Here is a 23760-nt window from a genome sequence, read left to right on the forward strand (position 1 = left end):
TGACATAAAATTTTTAAGTAGCACTATAGGATAATAATCTATAACAATAACTTTTTACAACATACACCAAAAGTCCAATGAGATTCAGTTATATTTCTAAACTTTGAAATTAAATTTTAAAAGTTACATGATTACAGAAAATTTTATTATATGTTTCATCTTCGGTCTTTTTGATAAATTGATAGCCTTGATGTTTTCAAGACAGGGTTTTAATGGAAATTGAACTTTGAAATAAAAATTTTTTAACTAAAGAAAATAAAATCTAAAGCAAAGCTTTACATATGTCAACCTATCCAACCATTGTCCAATGATGAGACCAAATGATGTAGTGGAAACAAATTCTACAACACCATAAATAGCAGTGATGAGCAAAGAGTTTGGCCAAACATTAACCTTTTATAAAACTGATGAAGAATTCTCACATTCTACAAAGAGTAAAAGAATAAACAAAGAACTGAAAGGCATTAAACAAGAACACTTATGAAACACATAAGTGTGACAGGCAATTTAGATCATTGCTACTGCACTAAGGATATGTGCTAGCAAAATCTAAGTTTTGTTTTTGTCTTTGAATTTACAATATGAAGGGGAATAAAAGCCAAAAATGCTTCTGGAGGATAAAAAATTTGGAATATTAACTATGAAGACAATTGTTTTGAATCAATAACTTTGAAGAAATTTAGAACACAAGAAAAGTTCTAATTCAAAAGTTTCTTATCCATAATTGTCATAACATTTTGTTATAATCATGCTATCAAATAGAAACTGAAACAATTAAAAGGTTAAGTAACTTTTCAACCTAAAATGAAAAATATTGATAGAACAAAACGATAAGATCCAAATTTATGGCTTATTTAAAAAAAGTGCAATTTTATCAATATATCTTTTAATTTAGTTAAAAAGTTATCAAAAGCTAGAATATCTATAAGATTTTTTATATTTTTATTGAATATTAAGTATCTAACACTTTAAAATCTCAACTACAGAATTGGAAGGATTCCACACCCTTTTCATATCTAATTTTCGGCTTGCTATCAACAGTAAAGCTCAAACAACCCACCCCAATTTCATAAAAAATTAAAAACATTAAACTTAAAAGCACAACTAACCTATCCAATTAATAAGCAAACACTTAATGAACCTCTAATTAATGAGTAAATACTCAGTGAACATTAAATTGAAAAGCACAACTTTTCCAACAAAATTTCATGGGCCAATTAACAAAGTAAAAATTGAACTACTTACCAAACAGATAAGCTAGGCTGTAAAGTTTCTTGTAAGTAGTGACAATTTCGTCCTCCATTTCCTTAGGCCATTGTCGAAAGAAGGTGATGGAATAAACCTTTCAGCCTCGGGGTCCAATGAAGGTTGGGTTCGGTAATGGTGGCGCAAGGTTGGAAAGGAGGGACGTTAGAGGGAAAAAGAAATGACGGAGATAAAGTAAGGGAGGAAGTGTGTTAGGATAGGGGGCTCAGGATAAAGAATAGAGATAAGGATTTTTTTGGATTTATTCCTTTAATTTATATTAATTTTTAAAATTTTTTAGTTTATATTATTTTTTAATTAGAAATACTTAAAACAAATTCAATAGATTTTTCATTAAAATTTCAAAGGCAATAGTATTATAATCGAAGAAATTTTTTATTGAAAATTTGTAATCGAAAATTCAAAGAAGAAATAAAGAATTTCAATTTTTTTGAATAAAAAATCAGCAACATAAAACTTCAGTCACTAAATCCATCGAAATGAAAAAGAATTAGTGACGAAATTTTGTCACTAATTCTATTGCTACTATTAACGCCATTCAAGTCTTTTGTTATGAACAATTAGCGACATAATTAGCAACGAAACATATTTAGGTATTTTAGCCTTTACTAACGAAATTTTTATGGATAATTTTGTCTGTAAAAATAAAAATTGCACTTAGCTAAAATCTACTGATAATTAATCTTAATTTTGTTGATATTAATAATTTTTTTTTAGTAATTATCTATCGTTGAATGAATTTTTTTTTTATATATAGTGTAATCTTACTAATTGCACTTTCTAATTTGGTAAGCCATCAATCTAACATTTCAACATGTTCTGATGTCAAAATGTTGTATACTAGATAAGTAAGTAAGAAAGTAAAGAGAAAAAAAAAAGCTTCCAAACGAAGCTAAACCTTTGGTATTTTATTTAATTCAATAGTTATAAGTTGATTTTATATCAATTGATCGACTTCTAAGTGATAATAATAACATAGATAATTATTATCACTTAATAAATAATCTTAAATGATAAATAATAAATAACTAAATATCCCAAGATAATCTTAAATAATAGATACAATAATAAAAAAAATCCTAAGATAAAATACTAAGATAATCTTAATTAAATATCTCACGATTGTAGTTGCACATAACATCCCACCTTTTTTAAAAACGCCATTGTCTTCGTGGGTTAAAACTTTAAAACCAGCACTCGCCTTTCCCCACATTTTTCCATGTTACTTCAGTTATTAACAAGTCTTGCTAAAATAACTTTGAACTGAAATAAATTGACTATTTCATTGAATCATTCCTATGTTTAATCAATGTTAGTCTTCAAAAAGTGTGATTGGTCAAACGCAAAATTTCTTTTTCGAATAGAATTTGATGATAGTGCACTTGAAAGGGTGGTAAGACGAACAAATTCTCCTCCATGTCCTTAAAGTTGTTAGGGTGGTTCTAGTTTAAAAGAGGTATCTGGTGTTACTTGATCCGATAAAAACTCTTTGATAGCTTTAAAAATTTTCACCTTTTCAGATTGATCATCATAATCAACTTTATGAGAGACCATTACATCCAAATGTAATGGAAGAATACGAGGAAACTTGAAAACCAACATTGAGGGACCACAACATAATAATTAATTATCTTAGGATTGTAGTTGCACATAACATTCCACCTCTTTTAAAAACACCATTGTCTTTATGGGTTAAAACTTGAAAACTAGCACTCATCTTTCCCCATATTCTTCCGTGCTACTTCAATTATTAACAAATCTTGCTACAATAAATTAAAATTGAATTAAATGATTGTTTCATTAAATCATTCCAACATAGGTCATAGCTATTTAATCAATGTTAATCTTCTGAAAGTGTGCTTGATTAAACATAAAATCAACTTTTTTGTTAAACAGAATTTGATGATCTTACACTTGAAAAGGTGGTAAGATAGACAAATTATCCTCTATGTCCTTGAAGTTGTTGGGGTGATTTTGGTTTAGAAGAAATATTTGGTGTCACTTGATTAGAAAAAAAACTCTTTGATAGCTTCAAAAATTTTCACCTCGTCAAACTGACTATCATGATCAATTTTATGAGAGGTCACTACATCTAAATACAAAATCATATAAGCAAATAGTTCACTAATCTTACTTATTATACTTTCTAACTTTGGCAAACCGTTGATATGACATCTCAAACTACTTTGATACCAAAATATTATATACCAGATTAATAAGTAAAAAAAGTTTTAAAAAAAATTTAAAGGAAACTCAATCTTTTGTATTTTATTTATTTCAATTTGCCTAATAATAGTCATGAATTGATCTTATATAAGTGAGTCAAGTTCTAAGTGAGAATAATAAACATAGATAATTATTATCATTTAACAAATAATCCTAACTGATAAATAAATATTTTAAGATAATCTTAAATAATAAACAAAATAACAAGATAAATTCTAATATAGAATACTAAGATAATTAAATATCCTATGATTGTAAATGCACACGACACATACTTTCTCCTAATGAGTGTAAGGACATATTCTTCTGCATCAACTTAATATATTCAAGATTCTATTCTCAAAATATGTCTCATAAAAATCAAATTCGGATTGTCAAACAAAGAGAACTTTTTTTTTTTTTTACTAACTAAACTAACTCTTTTATATTGAAAAAAAAAACTAACTCGTATGGGTGGATATAAAAATATATATGAAATAAAAGAGAGTTAATAATATAAACTCAAATGAAAGAGGTAATTTAAAGTTTAAACTTCTGAAGCATGATACATTTTAATATATAAAAAATTAAATCAATAAATAAAAAATCTCATGGTTGCGCCTTCTAGCTGTTTTTGGTTGATGCCAACTAGAAAAGTTCAATGTTCATGTACGATGACCGGGATTTAGTCTTATCATTCAATTCCAAACTTCTTGTCAAGTCTTTTTCTTCTCTTCTCCACATGATTTTGTTGGCAAGTATAAAGAAAAGAATCCTGCGAGGTTTATTCAAGATTACTGTTCTAAATTCCTCGTGTTTTTTACATATGGCTTTTCTTTTTGCTGTTCATCTCAATGTTGTTAGAAGTTTCGTCCAGTTAACAACAAGAATCCGATATATATCTCCTATTCTTTGCCCAATAGTTTTGACAATCAAAATAATATTTAAATAAAAATTTTAATTTAAAATTTAATTCAATTAATTTAATTATCTTAAAAGATAATATTTGACAGTTAGAAGATTCCAATTTAAATATTTGTAATTTTTTATTTCTATATTACAAATTTTCATACTAAAAAAATAAAGCTTTGAATTTTATTAAAAGTGTAAACAAATTGTCAAATTTTTAGTTCATAAAATTAAAAATATTAACATTATTATAATTATACCGATTAAAATTTGAAATTTAATGAATAAATTTCAAATACCAAAATTTTTAATTAAAATAATAAATTGTTTGTTAAAGGAGGTGGCAATTGGCATACCTTATGTATTTTGCACATGGCGATTTTCACAGAAGTGCCGGGGCCAGGGAAATGGAATGAATTCAAGGATGACAATGACTTTGTGCAATCCTGGCCACATGGTCATGCTGCTTGGAACAAAGCAGACGACTTCAGCAGCAGCGCTGGTTTGCTGATTTGCCATATAGTTGGCAATGGACTGGACAGATCGCTATGGAAAGCACCGAAGGAGATCAAATAAATTTGTCGCCTTTACCATTTTAGGACGGGGAACTGAGATATCTTTTTAGTGATTGTGTATGCCTAACTAAATTAAACGTCAAAATGGAAAGTTTGGCGCAAGCTATTATCTTTTTGACAAATGGAAAGGGACAGTTTGTAGTGCACATGATTAAATTTCTTAGCTGCAAAAATATTCTTGAGATTCAATTATTCGCTTGCATGTTTCAAATAAATCTTAATTGCAAATTCACTTCTTTTAGTGAAAATTTGATTATATTTATGCAATTGTTATTGAAGTTATATGCGTATAAAATTAAATTACTTTTTATTTTGAAATTTAGCCCTGTTAAGTTAAATTTTAGACGAATTGAACATTAAAAAATGCCAAATTATGTATTGTTCGTGTACTTTTCAAAAATTAAAATTTAATCTGATCAATACTTTAAATAAATTTAATTTTTGTTCTTTTCAAGATATAATGTCAATTCAAAATTTAGTAGAGTTAGAAAGTCACATTAAAGTTGCTGACGTGATAATTTTTTTTATCACATGAGCCGTTGACGTAGCTTTTTTAGGTTACAGTACCAATCATATAATTTATTTATTTATTTTTCTTCTTTTTTTTTTTTTTCTTTCTCCATCAAACAAGATCCAAACCACGAGTCAATAAAACCCAGTTTCAATGATCGATCGCCGTTTTCACTGTCATCTATCGCAGCCAACCATCGTTCGTCAGTGTCGATTTAGAGGCATTTTTAAAAAAATTATAATCCTGTAGTAGTGAAAAAGAAGTCAAAAGGAGTTCGGATATGGTTTTTGAAAGAAAATAGATGTCGATGAGCGATGACTGGCAACGTTGGATGGCAGCCGATCATCGATATTTGGGTTTTGCCGACTTGAGATCTAGGTTGAAGAGAGAAAAAAAGGAGAAAAAATTTTAAAAAAACTATCTGACGTGACCATGCTGTGGTCTAAAGAAAACCTTATCAGTAGTCTATATGATAAAAAAAATTATAAAATTAGTAATTTAATGATAATTTTGTAATATTCTTAGATTGTGAATTGATATTTTACATCTCAAAAATTACATTGATTAAATTTATTCAAATTATTATAACAAAAATTGAATTCTAATTTTGGAATGAGTACAAAGATCAATCCCCTGATTTAACCTTAAAAAATTTGTTGTTTTTCAACAAATTACCAAAACCAAGCAGATGAAATAATTTGAGTGGGGATGAGAGGAAATGAACACGTGAGAAACGCGTTTTAATGATAGGCAAAAGGCATACAGCTATAAATCAAGTGGCCTCCACTTCCATTGTTTTGTACTGAGCTGGAACAGGGCTGCACTTGCTTTATTAGTTGGGTTGCTCGGTGTTCGATTCCCTATTTCGGCTTACTCATCCGGGCACGTTGAATTACCAATTCGGGATTGGATTGGATGAAGGATGACAAACATTACTTACTGCATATTACCTTCATCCTATCTCTTGGTCTTTTTTTTTTCCCTCAATTTGTTTACTGATTGCAACTTTTACTTTCTTTTTTTTTTTTTTTTTTGGGTTGAAAAAAGTTTTGCATTGATAAAAAGTTTCTTCAATATCATTTTATCAGCTTTTTGATTAATAACAATTATATATTAATGCCGTTGTAATTTATAGTTTAATTTAATTGATTAAAAAAATCTTTTTATCAAAATTTGACTTGTAAAAAAATATTTTAAAAATAAAATTCTGAATTTACCGAATCAATTATTATTAATTTAGTGCAAATATAATACTAATAATCTAATAATTTGGACACTTTTCTACTCTTTCACTGTGCATTTTTTGGTCACTATAGATCATTTTAGATGCATGATTTGATTGAAATTAATATTATTAACATGATTAAAAAATGTTTAAAATGTTGTATAATTGGACTGTTTGGTTGAATATAAAATAAATAATGATGTAATTATTATTTAATACTTGTTTGCTATTTTCGAGTTTTCATTAAATTGTGTGTCTTCTTATCAGATTTAGGCCTTTTTAACAATTTCAAAACAAATTAACATTCAAATAATATTTCAAGTTTCAACATGCATTACATAACCATTACATTCAAACAGAAGAAATAAAAAAATAAATTAATAATGGTTAAACTTCACCTACATCTCTTATAATTTCAACTTTTTACATGCAACTTGTGAATTTTTTTTTCCCCTCATTGAGCATCATGTGAATAAGTTTCGTTCTATAAGAGTTATGCTGTTAGGTTTATCTAATAAAATTATAAAAATACCCTTAAATGTAAATAAATATAATAACTTCTGAATTAAAGGCTTTTTAGAAATATTACTAGATAAAATTAATGGTGTAATCTTATGTGTGAATTGGACTTAACCATGAGAAGCTAAGTGAATATATATCTATTATGTGAGAAAAGTTGAAATTACGGGGTATGCAAGAAGAGTTTATTCATTAATAAGTAACCTAACATTCAAAAAAAAAAAAAATCTAAAATAAGTTTGATTAGATCTTCAAGAAATAAGACACAAATTTGAGACTTAAAATTTTCAAAATCTCTTGATTAAAACAAAAATCAAAATCTCTTATTAACTATAACCATAAGTCAAGATATAATTGTAAACTTTTATGTTTACAAATAAAAAGTTTTAATCTATCATTAAATCTTGCACTTTTATTTAAATTACCCATGGAGACGAAGACATTTCGAACGTGAGTAAAAACTTCGTTTGGTGCCAAAGCTCAAAATTGGTTAGTTATCATATTTAGGTGTTTGACAACTTCAAAGTTGTCAATCTTAATTAAATCCAGTAGATAATTTGATTTTTTATCCTACCAATGATGGAACGAGAATAGATATTAAATTTTGAAAATGAAAATAGAAATAGATATGATTATAAATTTTTTGAATTGAATATGAATATAAAGATAAGTAATACAACACATATATCTCTCTATATATATATATTTAGTACAGTAATTTTTATTTTAAATATATTAAAACTAATATATTTATATTTAAAACATATAGTTATAAAAAATTATATAAATATTCAAGATAAAAATTAGAAAAAACTAAAAATTATTTTTTATTTTTTAAAAGAGACTGTTTAAATTTATTAAATATTCATTAAGATGAGATAAATTTAAAATATTTTTTAGACATGAATATGATGATAAATATAATATAAAAAATAAAATATGAGAATAAAAAATAATTTATAGATGCCGTATTTTAATCATTGACATTTTTAAATAGTTTGTTGTACGAAAACATATATTTTTTGAATTCATGATGAAATATGCAAAAAACATTTTGGATGGGAAGTCCCCACAAAGTCCAGATTAGATCAAAAGTTTAGTACAAGTGGGAAAGCATAAAGACCAATAACAAGCCATTTAAGCCAATTAAAAGCGTGATTAGATAGGTCCTTTGATCCAAAAATTCTTCCACGTCTCTCTCATCAGGTGACATTGCACACACAAGCCCATCATCATTTCCAACAAATTGACATTTTAATCCAATTATTGTCAATAAGTAATCATTTTTTCATAGACAACTTTGCACTAATCTCATCAATTTAATCTCCCATTTAATTATCGTGTAATCCAAAATCATCTTAAACATAAATAAAATAAAATAAAATAACCGGCACCTTTCATTCTTTTTCTAGCATCTTTTTGTACTTTCATGGCAGCTACAAAAATGAAAAACGCCTCCATCCATCTCACTAGTATATTTGGAACACTAGTCTTAACCGTTGATTTAAAAGAGGTGGTGTGATCAAGCGGTGTGGAAGTGAGGTGGAGGTGCACGTGAGAATGAGAAGGGGTTTTTGAAGCATGAAAAGATGGTGGACCCATCCGAGAAAACCTCACTTGAAGTGACTTAGTTCGCAACTCCTGAGTTCCCTCGCTTTCTCTGTCTGTCTGTCTCTCTCAGAAAACAGGTGAAAACATAGGCAGAGAAAGGGGATGAGAAAATAGTAGCAGTAGAAACTAGAAAAGGAGATCAACACCGTTGCAAACCAATCTCAACTACAGAGAAAAAACAATAAAAACTCATCATCTCTTGCTTTCTGTTTCCTTATATAATAAAAAAACCACCCTCATTTACACAATAATTTTTAAACAGTTTACCTTTTTCCACTTTGTTTTGGGTTTTTTGAGAGTGGGTTTTTCGTGATGGATTCACCAGCTGTGATGAGCGATGGGGGGGACAATCTGGCGGAGATCTGGCACTATCAAATGAGTGAATCTGGGATAAGGAGGGGTCAATTTGGACCTGGGTTGGGCCAGTTCGGGGACCCGAATCGAGAGGTGTCGGGTAATGATCCGGTAAGCTTGGAGCGGCAACAGCAGCAGGGAGGGGGTGGTGTGAGAAGAAGGCGTGATGGTGAAGATGACGCAGCTAAGGTTGTCTCCACTAGTAGTGGAAATGGCGTGGTATTCATTTTCATTTTCATTTCACTTGTTGCTTTTCTGTAATCAATTGAATTTTGTGATCTGAATTCTACTAACTTGGATGGGTACCTTTTATTTTGGTTAACATTTAGCTTGTCTGAAGCTCTTTAATTTTGAATGTTGGTTCTTGTTGGCTTTATGGGATTTGCTCTGGTGATTCTTATCATAACAAAATTGAAATTCTTATCGTATTTTGTTTGTGATTTTTATATTATGTGTTAATATCAAGGAAAACCAAAATTTCAACATATATGTCTGCAGAGTAATGATGGAAGTAAGCATTGAAGAAAATTTTTTGGATTTAATATGATAGTTTTGTTGAATAATTTGGGCAGAATGATGGTGATCGGAAGAGACTTAAAGCATCAGGAGATGGAGATGGGAATCGTGATTCTATAGCTGAAGCAGAACCCCGTTCAGGCAAGCCTGTGGAACAAAAAGCTCAACAACCAGAGCCACCTAAACAAGATTACATCCATGTGCGAGCAAGAAGGGGTCAAGCTACTGATAGTCACAGTTTAGCAGAAAGGGTAATTTGCACCAGGATAGGCCTAAAATCATTCTGAAATTCTTGTGCTGAATACAGACCAACATTTGATACAAACGGCATGCCTTTTGATTATGGAACTTATAACTAACCTCCTATTGTATTATCTCCTGCGATTTTTACCATCATCATGGAGTCTTGGCATTTTGGTCAAAATTCAAAGAGTTTGACATATGCAATGGTGGATTCAAGATTTTTTTTCTGAGGATGTCCATTTATAATATATATAAAAAAATTACGGACGATTTAACAATTTTATGACAGAAAGATTGTCCAGGCGAAATTTTCGTTCGAATTTTGTTATTTTCCAATCTTTGGGGTTGTCATATGCCATTTGGATCTGCCCCCTGACATACGTGGAGGTTTGAATATTTTCACTGATCTGAATCGTTTGATGGGCAGGCTAGGAGAGAAAAGATTAGTGAAAGAATGAAAATTCTTCAGGATCTGGTCCCTGGTTGCAATAAGGTATACCATGAAATTTCCTAAACTATTTCTTTTCTACCAACCATATGCTGGCTTGTAATATTTTGTGTATAAGAAAAACTAGTGACTGGTGTTCGGCAACCTGTCTCTGCTTATCAGTAAACTGATGACTTATCCCAGATTTATCATCAGTGTCCTGAATATGGCATATTTTAAGCCACTTTCTAAGTAAGTTTTTTGAGCTCAGGTTATTGGCAAAGCACTTGTCCTTGATGAGATAATTAATTACATTCAATCACTACAGCATCAGGTTGAGGTGTGTGTCCTTCTGCTTGTGTATCACTGTATTTTTCCCCCCGGTAATAAACTTGCATTCTGAAAATTTATGGGTGTTGCAGTTCCTTTCGATGAAGCTTGAAGCAGTCAATTCAAGAATGAACCATGGCATTGAAGTATTTCCCCCTAAAGATGTATGTCGTACTTGGCTGATTCTATTGTTGACTGTGTAGTTTTATTTAATTAATTGAGACAAAAAATTTATCACATTCTTTCTTAATTGCTGGCATAGATGCATGCTTTCTACGTTGTTTTTTCTCATTCATCTAAAGTTAGAGGCTCGGAAGTCAAATCAAACTTGAACCGTGTTTGGCTTAGAATTCATGTCTGTTTGAGGCATGGTCTTCTTTGATAGTTGGTAGCCCAAAATAAGAGGAAGAGAACATACAAACTGCATTAAGTGATATACTACAGGTAAGCTGGTTGACAGACCTGGTTTTCTCTACTAAGGGTAAATTAGATGTGGCTTGGAATTAAGATTTGTTGAAGATGACATGTTATAATGTCATTATCGTTATTCAAATTCTTGGCTTCCTGTATATATTGTTTCGACTTCTAGTTTCTCAGTATTTTCATATGTCACGTTGATAGTTGGTCAAACTAATGGCTTTCTCACACAGCAATACATCTTACCTGAAATTCTTGATGGATTGCATGGTTTCCTGCTTAAGGGTTGACAAAGCTCAGAAAAAAACAGATTAGTAGTATACTATGAATCTAACTCGTGATTAATCTTTGTTGAAATGATTAATCTTAGGTAGTCTCCTAATTCCTCGTGAACTTTTTGTTGTTGTTTTCATTTGAATGAAATAATTCTAGACATCATTCTGCAGTGATGACTATGTTAAAAGGGGGGGGGGGGAGTTTGGAGTGATCCGTTGAAAAGATTCTCTTTTTTTTTTTCTCGTGACTTTTATCTGATATACCAAATTGATTTTGTCATTTCAGTATGGCCAACAAACATTTGATGCTACTGGAATGGCATTTGGTTCACAAGCGACAAGGGAATACAACCAAGGTACATCACCAGAGTGGTTGCATATCGGTGGTGCTTTTGAAAGAACAACATAATCTAGAGCTTTTGAAAGAACAACATAATCTAGAAAAGCCATTACCAATTACTAATAAGAGCATTAATTTGCAATGCTTCCTTCAGTTGTTGCCAAAGAAGTATACTGCATCATGTTAAACCAAAGATTATATTTCCATTATCAACAAGATGCATGGAACCGCAATTGCTGTCCAAAGAATGCTAAAGTTAGTGTCTGAACATCTTCATTGTTGTGTTCGGTGAATGTGTTCTTTTACTCTGTACTGATGCCTGAACAGAATCTCCTATACTTGATTGTTGTTCTTGTACAAGTAAGTTGCTTTGTTCAGAATTACTGATGCTTACATGTTGAGTCAACTTTGTTTTGTTAAAAAGCTGAAATTGTGATCAATAAATAAACCCAGTTTAGTGTTATCAGAGCTAACACCAGTTACATCCTTCCCAACAAAGTACAAGAGGGATATCTGCTTCTTACTAGTTTTTTCTTTCAGTTTTTCCTATTAACCTACAAAATGTCCTGAATCTAACCATGATAATGTTTCAGTAACCTTTTCTACAGGTACAACAACTACCAATGAAGACGAAATGATTAAACTCAAAAATATTATGAGAAAAAGTCATTTTATTTCTGATGAAAAATTAAGCGAATTACAACTCATCAAACCAGATGAGGTTTACAAAACAAGTTGGTTTAAACAATTCCAACCTTGGTCTAAACGCCATATAGAAAAACTATCTGGTGATACGGTCGCTAACGATTCTAAACAAGGATCAGTAGAAATCCCTCTTTTTACTAAAAAAAAAAAAGCCATTTTCTTTCTCGATATCTAAAGGTCAAATACATCCATATCGAAATGATTTTGATCACCATTAAACCACTCTTTTTTATCCACAAAGGATATTCCCATAATAGTCGTTTAATGGATCATCGTTGTCAAAATTCTGCTAATGCTGTAATTGGTGGAATCCAATCCAATTTAGCAGCAAGAGTAGTTTTATTCAAAGTTAAACCAAACTATTTTATTTCTATTTTTGACGAAAACATTAAGAAATGTTTATGCCTTCGAATCAAAATAACCAGTTCTAATTTCGAATCTACTTCGCATGATTTTTCAATCAATTGGTTAGCGGTTTATGAATTTATAAATACTACTAATACTTCTATCAAACTGATAGACTCCAATATTATTGAAATTTTTGAACCAAACAATTTTGATTCAGAAATTAAACCAAAACTAGTAAATCTCGCAGATTTATCAATCCCAAAAGGATGGTGTTTCGAAGATCTTTCAAATACTTCTGAAAAACAGAAAGTACCAAGTTTAAAAATTTTCTCATCAGGAAAAAATCTTTACTTCAAAAATCTAGATACATCAACCAGTTTTAATCCAAACCTAATTTTACTTCCTACAAATGTTTTTGATCATCAACAAGATAATGATACAGAGAGTATAATAAGTAATCAATCTTTTTGTACTCCTTATCGAAGTTCTTTTTCAGGTTTTCATAGTACAAACAATACAGAAGCCCTCAAAAGAGCAAATAGTATGTGCCAATCAGGTAATACTGATAATGCTCAAATCTCTATTTTTGCAGGAGATAATCCATCTCAGCAAGGTACAAGTGATAACCAAACATATTATCATTCTGTAAATTTTGTGTTAAATTCACACACTTCTTCAACTAGAAAAACTAGAAATAAAGATATTAAAATGTTTCATTATATAAATAATTATCATATATCCGCACAAAACGTGCCAAAAATAATTTCTTTTGCTAAAAAAGTTCATTATTATACTTATATAGAAGGATATTTTTATTTCTCAAACTATAAATCATATAGTTTAAATATTTTGATTGACACAGGAGCAACAATTTCTAGCTGTCGACCCAATGCTTTGCCTTCAACAAAATGGCAACCTATAAGGCAACCTATGAAGCATCCTATAATAATAGTAGGTATTGATGGTAAAGAAACCATAGTTAACCTAAAAGCAAATAATATTCCTGTTGCCTTGAACGGTAGGAAATTTATTAAACCTAAAATATTATGTTTTCCTAATATGCATTGAAACATTCTGTTAGGAAATAATTTTATACATAAATATTTACCATTTTTTGTTTTCCCTAATTATCTTACTTTTACTATTGATAAAAAATCAATAGATGTTCCTCTTTTATCCAAGCATAATCATGTTTGTGATAATGGTTTTCATCCAGAAATAACACATATTTTCTGAACTTAAAGCTATTAATGAAAAACATTGGCTTTATAAGATTTTGTAAGAAAACTTTAGTGAAGACCCATTAAAGCTTTGGAAGTGAAGTCCCAGATACTGTAAACTTATTCTTCATTCTCCACAAGAGATTATTAGAGAAAAACCCATGATCTATATCAAACAGGATATAGATGAATTTGAAATACAAATTTCAGAATTGCTCAACAAAGGTCTGATAAAACCAACTATCAGTCCGCACTTAAGTTCATCATTTTTGGTAAGAAACCATTTTGAGATTAAATGAGGTAAACCCTATATGGCTATTAATTACAAGAAATTAAACCAAAATCTTGTTTTTGATGGCTATTTTATCCCTTGTAAAGACGTTTTGATTAATTTAGCAAAAAATGCTAAATACTTTTCTAAATTTGATTGCAAATCAGGTTTCTGGCAAATCATGCTGAATGACATTTCTAAACCTTTAACTGCTTTTAGTGCACCAGCAAGTCATTACCAATGGACTGTTATGCCTTTCGATCTATACAACGCCCTTCAAATTTTTCAGCGTTGGATGAATAGTATTTTTAACAAACATAAATAATTTTGCTGTGTTTATATTGATGATATTTTAGTATTTTCAAATACTTTAGATGAGCACAGGAAACACCTAAATCTTATTGCTCAAAAATTTATTTTACATGGTATTATTTTGAGTCCCAAAAAGGTTGAACTTGAAAAAACAGAAATTAAATTTCTTGGTCTTAATCTATCTGCAAATGAACTAACATTGCAGGATCACATTATATCAAAGATCAAGGAGTTTTCAAATCAACTGGATAATGTCAAACTGCTACAACAGCTGTTAGGTATAGTCAATTATGGTAGGTAATTTTTCAAAAACCTTTCCAAAAAGAAAAGCTATCTTTTGCGTAAATTACGAAAAGATAATGATTTTGTCTGGACACCGAATGATTCTGATATTATCAAACAGATCAAATCAGATTTAACCACTGTACCTAAAGTCTTTCTGCCTAAACAAGGTGATTTACTTATTTTAGAGATAGACGCCAGTGATGAACATTGGGGATGCGTCTTTAAAGTAAAAAATCTTCATAAAAAAGATGAATTGATTTGTGGCTACAATTTCGAGAAATTCAAACTGAATGAAATAAATTATATTATATTTGAAAAAGAATTATTAGCCATAAAGAATGATGTACAGTGTTTTCACATCTATTTAGTCCCAGAGATCTTTGTTATCAGAACAGATAACCAAGCAGTAAAAAACTTTCTCCAAAATAGAAAGCTTTCTGATAATCCTAAGTGAATTAGGTGGTATAACTTTCTTTGCCAATATCATTTTCAGGTAGAGTTCATCAACGGAGATAAAAACCTCATTGCAGAGTATTTAAGTCGATCACATGGATCGAGAAAAATAACCAATCCATGATACAGGTGGATGAAGAATAATCAAGAAGAAGATAGGTTAAAAACCCTCTTTCTCTTCTTCTTCTACTCATTCTTCTCTAAAACCTCTGGTTTCTACAAATCCTAACCCATGATTTAACTTTTACACTAATCCTAACCAAGGATTATATCTCTACCAACATTCACTTTATAGACCTCTTTTCATGAGAATTCAACCAGAAATTTTTAATTTGCTCAAGACCAAACGAATGGACTCTTATGAGTTATTCACAAATAGTTTCTTCAGTAGAACAACTGCTTGAAAGAACAAAACTCTCTAACCCATAGATTAATGATTTTTATAACCCTGGACTTGAACCACAAGTCTACAAATTGTTAAACAATGTTTGAAAATCCCATCTCTCAAAAAACAAATCCATCTTTCAAAAAGGATGATCAAATTAGCTGAGTTCTTAGTCAACTAGGCTAAAGAATTTCAAAATTTCAAAGAAATAGCTTTTCAAAGTCTTCTATCAACAAATCTGTTAAAACAGTAAGATATTGATTTCTTTGCTTTGGAAGAAAATCAGTACAGTCTTCAAGAGATAAACAATTTTTTAAATTTGTGAATATTTTGAAAAAAAAAATTATGTTTCCTCTAAGCTAAACAAGCTTAAGAGAATTTTTTTTTTTTTGAAAAAACTACAATATTCTTAACCAAAAAATTATTCCAGCAAATTAATTCTTCTATTTTACAATCAATAGAAAACCTATTGATAGAAATTTTTTTTTATTATTATACTTCTACGTATATGTATAATACTTCTTTTAACGATATATACCTAAAATTAAATTTTGACTTGATCATGAAACCTTTGATGTAAAAAGCATTGAATTTGATTTAGTCGAACAAATTACTATACAAAACTTTTCTTTTCACCTTTTAAAAGATTTTTCAGCTTTTATAAAATATCACTTTATTGAATGTGTAAAATGGTCAAAACATTTTTACTACATTCATTTTACCATATATAGTATTTTGGGTACCTTTCAAAGAGAAAGATTTTACCAACCTTATCAAATATAGGAATTTGATACAATATCCAGTAGACATTTTTTTCAACCCCTTAATATACTTGATCCACCAACAAATCATATCGAGTTTTCAGATGATTTAAACAAAATCATCACTAAATATACCAATCTAAACAGCTACCATTTTCAAATAGAAACTAATCTTATGGACAAAGTAAAATTCTTTCATCTAGCCATAAAACCAGACCATCCAAAAATAGCTTGCTGGATAGATGACAGACGTATTTTTGTTATTAGATTTTTTGAACCACATGATGATCTTGATATACAAAATGCTTCAGATGCAATTGAGTTACTGAAAAAATTATCAAATATGAAAGATCTAGATCATCTAATAGAATTACTATACCAATACCAAGAAGGATGGCAAATGTGAAATAAATCACATTCTGGATCTTCTCAATCTCTCTTGTCCCTTAACGCACTGGATGAAGAATTTTATAACTTAAACAATGCTATGAAAGGATAAAATTATGCATATTCTAATCCATGATAAGTCAGAACAAATAGTCGACACTAAAAGATAAACTACACTTGGCGTCAACGACCAGCAGACAAAAAATATTGTAGCAGTCAACTGTAGTAGTCACTGTAATAGACAGATAAAACATCACTGTAGCAGTCACTGTAGTAGAAAAAGATAAAGACCTACAATGGAAGACACTATAATAAGTTACTGTAACGATACTGTAGATAAAATTTCTACTGTATACTGTAGCGGTAACTGTACAAAGTTACTATTCATAGGTTATAATTTTTTTATTTAAAGCCTCAGTGTATCTAAGCTCGTGGAGGCAAATTCCTTTCTTCTTTCCTTTCTTTCTCACTCTATCTCTTCACTTTTTTTTCTCTCTTATTTACCTACCTCCATTTGTAAATTTATATAGATATAGCTTTGTAATTTTTATACATAGATCCTTTTCACACTCTCTTGTAGGGCTAAATAGATATGAAAATATTGTACACCATTTTTTATGGCTAATAATTCTTTTTCAAATATAATATAATTTATTTCATTCGATTTGAATTTATCGAAATTGTAGCCACAAATCAGTTCATCTTTTTTATGAAGATTTTTTGCTTTAAGGACATATCTCCAATGTTAATCAATGGCGTCTGTCTCTAAAATAAGTAAATCACCTTGTTTAGGCAGATAAACTTTAGGTATAGTGGTTAAATCTGATTTGATCTGTTTGATAATATCATAATCGTTGGGTGTCCAGATAAAATCATTATCTTTTCACAATTTACGCAAAAGATAGCTTTCCTTTTTGGAAAGGTTTTTGAAAAATTACCTGCCATAATTGAGTATACCTAACAGCTATTATAGCTATTTGACATTATCCAATTGTTCTGGAAACTCCTTGATCTTTGATATAATATGATCCTGTAATGTTAGTCCATTTGCAGATGATTAAGATCAAGAAATTCAATTTCTATTTTTTTGAGTTCAATCTTTTTGGGACTTAAAATAATATCATGTAGAATAAATTCTTGAGCAATAAGATTCAAGTGTTTCCTGTACTCATCTAAAGTATTTGAAAATACTAAAATATCATCAGTATAAACACAACAAAATTGTTTATGTTTGTTAAAAATACTATCCATCCAACGCTAAAAATTTTGAGGGGCATTGTATAGACCGAAAGGCATAACAGTCCATTGATAATGGCCTGCTGGTGCACTAAAAGCAGTTAAAGGTTTAGAAATGTCATTTAGCATGATTTACCAGAAACTTGATTTGTAATCAAATTTAGAAAAGTATTTAGCATTTTTTGCTAAATTAATCAAAACATCTTTACGAGGGATAATATAGCCATCAAAAACAAGATTTTGGTTTAATTTCTTGTAATTAATAACCATACGGGATTTACCTCGTTTAATCTCAGAATGGTTTCTTACCAAAAATACTAGACTTGAGTGTGGACTGATAGTTGGTTCTATCAGACCTTTGTTGAGCAATTCTAAAACCTTTGTTGAGCAATTCTAAAATTTGTATTTTAAATTCATCTATATCCTATTTGGTATAGATCATAGGTTTTACTCTAATAATCTTTTGTGGAGAATAAAGAGTAAGTTTACAGTATCTAAGACTTCGCTTCCAAAGTTTCAATGGGTCTTCACTGAAGTTTTCTCGCAAAATCTTATAAAGCCAATGTTTTTCATTAATAGCTTTAAGTTCAGAAATATGTGTTATTTCTGGATAAAAACCATTATCACAAATATGATTATGCTTGGATAAAAGAGGAATATCTATTGATTTTTTATCAATAGTAAAAGTAAGATAATCAGGGAAAACAGAAAATTGTAAGTATTTATGTATAAAATTATTTCCTAGCAGAATGTCTCCATGCATATTAGGAAAATATAATATTTTAGGTATAATAAATTTTCTATCATTTAAGGCAACAGGAATATTCTTTGCTTTTAGGTTAACTATGATTTCTTTACCATTGATACCTACTATTATTATAAGATGCTTCATAGGTTGCCATTTTGTTGAAGGTAAAGCATTGGGTCAACAGCTAGAGATTGTTATTTCTGTGTCAATCAAATATTTAAACTATATGGTTTATAGTTTGAGAAATAAAAATATCCTTCTATTTAAGTATAATAATGAACATTTTTAGCAAAAAAATTTATTTTTGGCATGTTTTGTGCAGATATACGATAATTATTTATATAATGAAACATTTTAATATCTTCATTTTTAGTTTTTCTAGTTGAAAAAGTGTGTGAATTTAACATAGAATTTACAAAATGATAATAGGTTTGGTTATCACCTGTACCTTGCTAAGATGGATTATCTCTTGCAAAAATAGAGATTTGAGCATTATCAGTATTACCTGATTGATGCATACTATTTACTTTTCTGAGAGCTTTTGTACTGTTTGTACTATAAAAACCTGAAAAAAAATTTCGGTAAGAAGTACAAAAAGATTGATTACTTGTTATACTCTTTATATCATCATCTTGTTGATGATCAAAAATATTTGTAGGAGGTAAAACTAGGTTTGGATTAAAACTGGTTGATGTATCTAGATTTTTGAAGTAAAGATTTTTTTTTTATGAGAAAAATTCTAAACTTGATACTTTCTGTTTTTCAGAAGTATTTGAAAGATCTTTGAGACACTATCCTTTTGGGATTGATAAATCTGCGAGATTTACTAGTTTTGGTTTAATTTCTAAATCAAAATTGTTTGGTTCAAAAATTTCAATAATATTGGAGTCCATCGGTTTGATAGAAGTATTGGTAGTATTTGTAATATTTGTAAATTCATAAACCGCTAACAAGTTGATTAAAAGATCATGCGAAGTAAATTCGAAATCAGAATTGATTATTTTGATTCGAAGGCATAAACATTTCTCAATGTTTTCATCAAAAATAGAAATAAAATAGTTTGGTTTAACTTTGAATAAAACTACTCCTGCTGCTAAATTGGATTGGATTCCACCAATTACAGCATTAGTAGGGTTTTGAAAACGATGATCCATTAAAATAGCTATTATGGGAATATCTTTTGTGGATAAAAAGAGTGGTTTAATGGTGATCAAAATCATTCTGATATGGATGTATTTGACCTTTGAATATCGAGAAAGAAAATGGCTTTTTTTTTTTTTAGTAAAAAGAGAGATTTCTACCGATCCTTGTTTATAATCGTTAGCGATCGTATCACCATATAATTTTTCTATATGGCGTTTAGACCAAGGTTGGAATTGTTTAAACTAACTTGTTTTGTAAACCTCATCTGGTTTAATGAGTAGTAATTCTTTTAATTTTTCATCAAAAATAAAATGAGTTTTTCTCATAATATTTTTTAGTTTAATTATTTCGTCTTCGTTAGTAGTTGTTGTACCTGTAAAAGAGGTTACTGAAACATTATCATGGTTAAATTCAATATTTATCATAAAAATAATATCTGAGTCATCTTCAGAAGAACAATAATCAATTTCTGAAAAAACTTCATAATAAATTTTTTCGTCAGATAATTCATCAGCAAAACAAATTTGAAGAAAAGTTTCATCAAGTTTTTTGATCACTTTTTTCTTTGGTAGGACAATTGTTTGCATAGTGACCTTCTTGATCATAAAGAAAATATTTACAATTATGTTTAGAAGATTTTTATTTTTTTTTAACAACAAATTTACCTTTTTTAGGTTTAAAAATTGTTGTAGGTTTCCATTTTTTTCAAAAATATTTTCATTTTTTCGTAAAACGATGTTTCTTTGAAAAAGATTGTTTATTGCAGCCAAATTCAAATTCATTTTTCAAAATCTTTGTACATTGTTTATATGAAAGTTTGGATTTTACCTGCTTGATAGCTTTTTGCTTGAGGAAGTATTCGTTGACCTGATTCTGAACGTAGCGTATTCTACATCCAAGAGTATCATAAAGTTCTATATTGAGATTTACAGCATGAACTGTTTTGAGTTTTAACTTTAAATAAATAGGGTAATTTTGTGAACATAATTCATCCCATGGTGAGAAAAGTTTGAGAAAATATTGTTGTAACCAAAAGTTTGAATGTTTTAATCTAATTTTTGATATTTAAGAAGATATTTTTTAGAAAAATCATCAAGATACTGAATATCACATAATTTTAATTTTGATAAAATAAATTGAGCTTCTTGAGTGGGATCCAGAGATTCTGTACTACCATAAAATTCATTTTTCAAGATTTGTGTTAAATCTTTTAGAAGTTGAGGGATATTTCTTACAGCTAACAGGGTTGATTTCTGTTGTTCTTCGAAGGTTGTAGTTATTCATTTTTTGAGAAATTTAAGGACATCACCCTGCCATGTACCACAAAAATAATTGATGAATCTTTATTTGTTTCATTGCTCCTTGTATCCTGTGACAACAATAGACATAAATTGTGCCCAATCATCTATGGTTTTTTCATAGTCTTTAAAAGGGACTTTGGTTACATCTAAATAAGTACCGTCTTGAGAAACTATTCGTTTGTTTAACAAATCGATAACGGGGGTTTCAATCTTAACTTGACCTGTTTGGCCAGAATCAGATGTTTGTTTTATCTCATCCTTGTTTAAGTGAGAATATTTTTCTTTTAAATGAGGAAGATGTTGATCCATTATATCGAGCTCAAGTAAATCTGAAAATCATAGCATATCATCAATATCTGGGTTAGATATTACTTCGCTTTTCTTTTCCTAAGTTCTTCTGTTTGAGGGATAGGAATTTCACTTGGTTCTGGATCTGATTGATCATCAGAACTATCATCTTCATCTGATGTGGTTTCATCTGATGAAGTTAGTTCATCCTTAACTACTAGGTTAGTAGCTAGAATTTCAAAATTATCATCTATTATATTAGCATTTGCTTCTTCACTATTGGCACTGATTGTGTCATAATTAAACATATAATGATATTTATATTCAATAAAGAGTTCTTTATGTTCTTCATAAAGAGTCTCTATTGCTTGAAGATAATTAATCCGTTGTTGCGGATCTTCAGTTTTTTCCATTTTATATTTAAAATTTTTAATTATATATTTATCAGAGTCAAAATCAAGTTGTTCTTGTCTTTGCCTTTGTTAAGGAAGATGAGGGTTTATCAGCATTCATCATAATATTACCATAGTAAAGAGGTCAAAAATCTGTAAATGTATCTGGAAGAACATATTTTTAGTCTATTTTTTCTATAAGCATATCTACTTTATCTTCTATATTATCCATTTTTACAAAAATTTTATGAAAAAAAGAAGAAGTTAAGTCTATTAATGCATTTACAGTTCTACTTATGCTAATATTACTAGATTCATACTTAGGATCTATATGCAAGTCATGATTATAAGATTTATCTTGACAAACAAAGGTATTTTCTTCATAAGTTCTCATGTTTCTAGTGCTTAAAACTGGTGTGCTGTTCTAACAACGTTAGCCAACAAAGACAACTCAAGCCACAAAAGTCAGTAACAACTCAGATATGCACGTATGAGCTTTGAAACAAAGAGCTTAAGAAGAAAATGCAAGTAAGAGGAAAGAAAATCTTACAAGATGAAATACAAGTAGACTTTTATTGCTGAATCCGTAATACAGCTTAGCAAACCTTTGTACAAGCCTAAAGCTCTGATACCATTTATAAGGGGGTGCAAAAAGGGTCTATGTATAAAGGATTACAAAGCTATATCCATATAAATTTATAAGTGGAAGTAGATAAACAAGAGAGAAAAGAAGGTGAATAGATTGGTGCATTTATTTCAACACCATGTTTGATAGAAGAAAAGATTCTGACTGTTTGACCCAAAAAAAAGAAAAAAAATACAAGATTTCCTTGTAGCTTGTAAATATGCCCATTGCTTTTCTTTAATGCCTTTTCCCTATTCTATCACAGTTCACGTAATTTATTCTTTTCCTTTTCTTTTGATCATGGGAAATTCTGAAAGAAAGGAGAGGGAGATGGAAAGGGTGAAATCCTGGACGTAGAGGTGAGAAAAAAAATTAAAAATTTTAAAAAATAATTTAAAATTGTAATGTTTAGTTTAATTCAGATCGATTTTTTTTATTCAATTTAAATCAAATTCAAATGTTAAATATATATATTAAATTAAAATTAGATTTCGAATCAAAGGGTGAAAAACAAAAAAAAAATCGAATCGAATTGAATTATATATATTTTAAATTTTTATAAAATAAAAATAATAATTTTATATTAAAATCTATTTAAATACATTAAAATTTTATATTAAAATAATATATAAAAATTAAAAATCGATAAATTAAATCAGTAAAATTCAATTCATATTGAATAAAGATTAGGATTCATATCGTATTTTAAATTTTCATAATATTATACAATATTCAAAAATATTAAATCGAATTTAATTCAACCCATTATTACGCGTATTTGGACCTATACCCCTGAATGGGTGCGAAAACACTAGGGCGAGTTGCCACCCAACCGTGGATGGTTGGCTCCATTATAGCCCTTTGGTGAAGGATATGAGCGTGCATGTGGGGCAATATCCCTCACCATTCATAAACGCTTATGCCAAGATGCAACCCCTTAAATGCGTGATTAGCTCTATACACATGGTTTCCAAGTTGAGCTGGTCATATTGGTCGAAGATGCTGGAGTACCAATGGCAGTGTTTGCTGTTTACCTAGCATATCCTGGGTGCATCAATAACATCAGAATATTTAGAAAGCATACAAGTCCGGAAAAGTATGTATTGATTTAAGTTTTACAGTGTAACACCGTGTGATCATTACGTTGGAGAAAAAGAACTTGACCTGAAGCCCAGCA

The 23760-nt window shown here is 29.4% G+C and overlaps 2 protein-coding genes across 3 annotated transcripts; one reads left to right on the forward strand and one right to left on the reverse strand.

Moving 5' to 3' along the window:
- The first annotated feature begins 8825 nt into the window (after positions 1 to 8825).
- On the forward strand, positions 8826 to 12186 carry LOC111287591 (transcription factor BHLH089-like). Of its 2 annotated transcripts, none has more exons than XM_022878235.2 (6): positions 8826 to 9394; positions 9748 to 9942; positions 10362 to 10427; positions 10633 to 10701; positions 10784 to 10855; positions 11670 to 12186. In XM_022878235.2, the coding sequence occupies exons 1-6, from the start codon at positions 9134 to 9136 to the stop codon at positions 11790 to 11792; spliced, it is 786 nt and encodes a 261-aa protein (XP_022733970.1). In that variant the 5' UTR covers positions 8826 to 9133; the 3' UTR covers positions 11793 to 12186. The 2 variants fall into 2 exon arrangements, with proteins under 2 accessions (XP_022733970.1, XP_022733973.1); XM_022878238.2 differs by having other exon boundaries at positions 8890 to 9364.
- Positions 12187 to 17823: 5637 nt separating this feature from the next.
- Positions 17824 to 18978, reverse strand: LOC149519297 (uncharacterized). Its single transcript, XM_089760256.1, has 4 exons — positions 18538 to 18978; positions 18368 to 18479; positions 18095 to 18177; positions 17824 to 17880 (listed from the first exon to the last, which is right to left on the reverse strand). Exons 1-4 carry the CDS (start codon positions 18976 to 18978, stop codon positions 17824 to 17826), a joined length of 693 nt encoding a protein of 230 aa, XP_089616382.1.
- Positions 18979 to 23760: the final 4782 nt, after the last annotated feature.

The sequence above is a fragment of the Durio zibethinus genome, chromosome 4, assembly GCF_047325235.1.
Source record: "Durio zibethinus cultivar Kanyao isolate XHJ-2024 chromosome 4, ASM4732523v1, whole genome shotgun sequence".
Lineage (NCBI taxonomy): Eukaryota > Viridiplantae > Streptophyta > Magnoliopsida > Malvales > Malvaceae > Durio > Durio zibethinus.

Bases quoted from the DNA above. Each gene is read 5' to 3' on its own strand.
- LOC111287591 (XM_022878235.2), top strand. From the start codon at position 9,134: ATGGATTCACCAGCTGTGATGAGCGATGGGGGGGACAATCTGGCGGAG. The intron at 9,395-9,747 runs GTATTCATTTTC...TAATTTGGGCAG, and splicing joins CTAGTAGTGGAAATGGCGTG to AATGATGGTGATCGGAAGAG. The intron at 10,702-10,783 runs GTGTGTGTCCTT...TGGGTGTTGCAG, and splicing joins CACTACAGCATCAGGTTGAG to TTCCTTTCGATGAAGCTTGA.
- LOC149519297 (XM_089760256.1), bottom strand. From the start codon at position 18,978: ATGAAGCATCTTATAATAATAGTAGGTATCAATGGTAAAGAAATCATA. The intron at 18,178-18,367 runs GTAAATCCCGTA...AACTGCTTTTAG, and splicing joins CCATTCTGAGATTAAACGAG to TGCACCAGCAGGCCATTATC. The intron at 17,881-18,094 runs GTATTTTTAACA...CTAACATTACAG, and splicing joins TTTTTAGCGTTGGATGGATA to GATCATATTATATCAAAGAT.